At 36.0% G+C, this 3,905-nt stretch overlaps 1 protein-coding gene across 2 annotated transcripts; it reads right to left on the reverse strand.

Annotated features, from left to right (window-relative positions):
- Positions 1-436: 436 nt before the first annotated feature.
- LOC110923022 (F-box/FBD/LRR-repeat protein At1g13570) lies at positions 437-3,079 on the reverse strand. 2 transcript variants are annotated; one of them, XM_022167215.2, is made up of 5 exons: positions 2,892-3,079; positions 1,333-2,070; positions 1,152-1,247; positions 908-1,066; positions 437-825 (listed from the first exon to the last, which is right to left on the reverse strand). In XM_022167215.2, the coding sequence occupies exons 2-5, from the start codon at positions 2,029-2,031 to the stop codon at positions 553-555; spliced, it is 1,227 nt and encodes a 408-aa protein (XP_022022907.1). In that variant the 5' UTR covers positions 2,032-2,070; positions 2,892-3,079; the 3' UTR covers positions 437-552. The 2 variants fall into 2 exon arrangements, with proteins under 2 accessions (XP_022022907.1, XP_022022908.1); XM_022167216.2 differs by having other exon boundaries at positions 465-825; positions 1,333-2,079.
- Positions 3,080-3,905: the final 826 nt, after the last annotated feature.

Below are 3,905 nucleotides of genomic sequence, written 5' to 3' on the forward strand. Positions count from 1 at the left end.
TTATTAGCTTTTCCCCTCACATACACCCTCATTGCCAAACATCATTTTGGAACTTATGACTTTTCAAAAATCCAATAAGTTGTTTCAAAAAGCTTAGCCAAACATGCCCATAATATCAAAACAAAACCAACTAAAAATAACTGAAGTAAAAGTGAAATTGGAGATAAACCAGCCTGTTTTTTTTTCTACCTTGGGTTAATTTTGATGGTAGCATAAGAAAAACGCAGAAACGGAGCTACCACAATTCAAAAATTGACTCTATATGTGATATCACAACTCAAACAAGTTTGGTTTACATAAATCATAATTAAACAAACATCAAAATAAATCATAAATGAAGATGGCGACAATTTCCTACTGAACTGGCAAACAGAATAACTAAAACATCAAAATAAGTAAATATCAAACAATGAGTTAACACAAAAATAACTGATAATGGACCAAAAAATGACCACAATACCGGATAACTAATAACAAGTCACAAATCTCAAATAACTGATACCTTAGAAAAGTAACCATACAAACATTACATTATCATCCTAAATCTCAACATTACTTCTTAAGAAAATTAAATTTGGTAATTATAACGTTGGGAGACGCACGTGGGGCCCGTAAGAGCGTTTTAAACATCTTCGACTCTGTTTTCCGATCTACCGCAGTGAGTATGGTCACCTTCTTCAGCTTAGGTGACCTAGCCAATAAAAACTTTACAAACTCCGTCTCAAGATTGTTGCTGCCAAAACAGAGACCCAATTCGTTCAGATGCTCCAACCAAACGTCTGAATATTTATCCTTTATGGCGGAGAAGTCCAAATCGCACTCTATCTACATGTATGTTGGAATTTTTTGTGTCAGTGAGAATCAAACAAACAGAATACGTGATGTGATTAATAATTATATCATTCACCTCTAGGTGCAAATCCTCCAAGTTCGGGGAGCATTTGATCAAAGCAAGAAGTAAAGCTGATCCGTTGCCCCAAGAAAGACAAGATTGATTCAAACATAACGATTTGAGGTGGATTAGTGAGGTTGGAAGCTCTTGCGTAACCGAGTCTAGAACTAGCCACTTGAACCATAGACCAAAACAAATATTAACAGCTAAAAGTTTAAAACTATTCTTTCAGTAACATATGATGGTGAATATATATTACCTGAGAGACATCCCCAGACAAAGTCAGATGCTTAATCACAGGTAAACACAAGAGTAGCTCATTAATAGTGCATTTATCACCCGATTCATCTATATTCTGAAAAACACGTTACAATATTCAGAAAGTATAGAAAGTCCATAACATGAGAATGTATATAGATAGAGGTCAAGTGGGTACTTACGAGATTCAAGTTCTTAAGTGATGGACAATTGGATAAAAGATGTAGAAGAGTTTGTGTAGAGATCTTTACATAAATCAAGCATAAGCTTCCAAGGCTACCAAAGCCATTAAATATCGATGGATGCTCAATATGAAATTTACAAAGATAGAGGTCCGTTAAGTGATGCAATGCGAAAACAGATTTGGGTAATTTATACCAAATATTCTCAGATCCATCAAATTCATCTAGTGATACCGTTAAGTGATGCAATGTGAAAACACATTTGGGTAATTCACTCCAAATGTCCTCTGATCCATCAAGTCCATCAAGTCTTAGTTTCTTGACAGGATGGTTCCTCGACAAATGAAGTATTATCACATCAAATTCAAAATAGTGGTAATGTTGCCAGTAATCATCCATAACAAGGGCGAACTCGTGTATTGGACCTTGGCGCAGCAACAAAACTTGGTATACATCATGCATGTCCATGTCTTTCATTGTACTTGCTATGTCGGATGTTAGCTCAGAAGTTCTTTTATGCAAAGTAAACCAAAGTTTAGGAATAGTGGTCCACTTGTACCTCCATTCCGTTGAGAGAATACTTGTCCTTGCCGCCTCTTCAGTTGGTAAAAGCGATAGGATGGTGTCTAATATGGATTGAGGAAGCGTGCTGATTCTATCTACGAATCGTTCAGCTTTGTACATACTTCTAGTTTTCATCTTAAGTTGTTCTTTTTGTTAGACTGATATTAAATGATGCTGCAAAAACTAGTTAATGGTGAAAATCAATTCAAGATAGTGTAATTATAAGCCTAATACAACTTTTGGAGGATGCATAACAGAGTAAGTCCAATATCTATCTATATGGCAATGTTTTTTTTCTTTTGAACGGCAAATTTGGATCACTGGCGGGCCACTGGAGTATCATCGTGCCACCAGCGGAACCACCCGATATATCCATCTCCACTAGGCATAATATCTATACACCAATTCAGGAGGAAACCAACAAATATGAGAAAAAACCCCTTGTGGGTTTTCCATGAAAAGCTTAAACCATTTTCTTACTCTTTAAAATTTATAGTGTTTTAATGTGTGATTTGAAATTAATTATATGATGACTTATAATTATAAGGCCACTAGGGGTGGTTCACTAGTGATGAAATTCCATCACTCCCACTATCCAATCAAGTAATGCCATGTCATCAATCAAATTTCCATCACTAGTGATAGAAATGTAGGAGGGGTGGAATCACTAGTGATGGAATTCTATCACTCCCTCCCAAAACGGTCATATACGTGCAACGGTCGAAATTTCAAACTTTTGAACGCGTGATGTGAACAACGCGTTGAAGATACCACGCGTGATCAGACCACCGGCGGCGGTGTGCCGTGGTAGTTCAACGCGTTATGTCTCTCCATAACGCTTCCGCCCCGTCTGCTCTAATAAGTTGAATACCAGACACAACAAAAGTGATTATTATATGATGAGTTATACTATCTTATAAATTTACCCTTTGTTTAAATAATTATACTTTAAAAAAAACACATTTGAAATAAGGAATTGGAAGTGAAGATGTTACCGGAACAGTTCACTTGTTGCTCCTGAGTTGTTGGTCGTTGATGTCTTTAACAGTTGCCGTGGGGACTCTGTCCTCTAACCCTAAATCTAACGGCGGCGACCAGATATCAAAGAACAGACAAGAAACGTAACGCCGTTAAAAGAGAACTCTGATCCTCAGAAGGGTAGTCCATTTGATGGGCCAACATGCATTTGAACTTGTTTTGTTTGGGTCTATTATTGGGTTCATTCATATCTTTTAGGCCTGGACATGTTCTGTTCAGCCTTCTGGATTCAGGGTCCGATCCGATGTCATGGTTTTTCAGTGGCGTCTCTAAGAATTCATATACCCTGTTCGAGGTTAAAAAAATGTACCCTTATATCTTAACGATAAAAAGGCATTTACGAAAATGACAAAATTGTATTATTCGATAAACAATGTGTAACATCCGCCAAAAACGAATCTCTGATACCCATCCGTTTTGAAAACCGGATCCTAAACGAACTTTTTTTATTTATATTAGATGTCGCGTATTTAGATATTACTATAACTAGTTTTTTCGGGTTTAAAATATTAGTTTTATGAATGAAACTTGTTAGTCCCGTTAATAATTACAAAAGAAATAACTAACCTAGTTATAAATTTTAGATTAAACTAATTTCCTAATTGAAGGGACTGATTTGGTAATTCTTTAGAACTTTTAAGTGTAGGGACCAGTTGTGCAATTATTGGAAACTGTTAAATGAAACTCAATAAAAAAGAGGTGAACCAAGGGACTCGAACCGGGTCTCACTGGGCCCAAATAAGTAACCAAAACACGCGCGCCACTGCACCAAAGATCATTTTATGTATATTGTTTGATTCGGTTTCTATTTATTAACATATATATATGTATATTGTTTGGATCAGATCGGGTCAGGTTGGGTCAATTTTAATTTTCAAACAATCAAACCATATTTCCTAACTTCCTATCACATTAACAAACAAAGTTTCAAGTAAAATAGAAACCAACATAAAAAACCATCATAAGTGAGT

Source organism: Helianthus annuus, chromosome 16, assembly GCF_002127325.2.
Source record: "Helianthus annuus cultivar XRQ/B chromosome 16, HanXRQr2.0-SUNRISE, whole genome shotgun sequence".
NCBI lineage: Eukaryota > Viridiplantae > Streptophyta > Magnoliopsida > Asterales > Asteraceae > Helianthus > Helianthus annuus.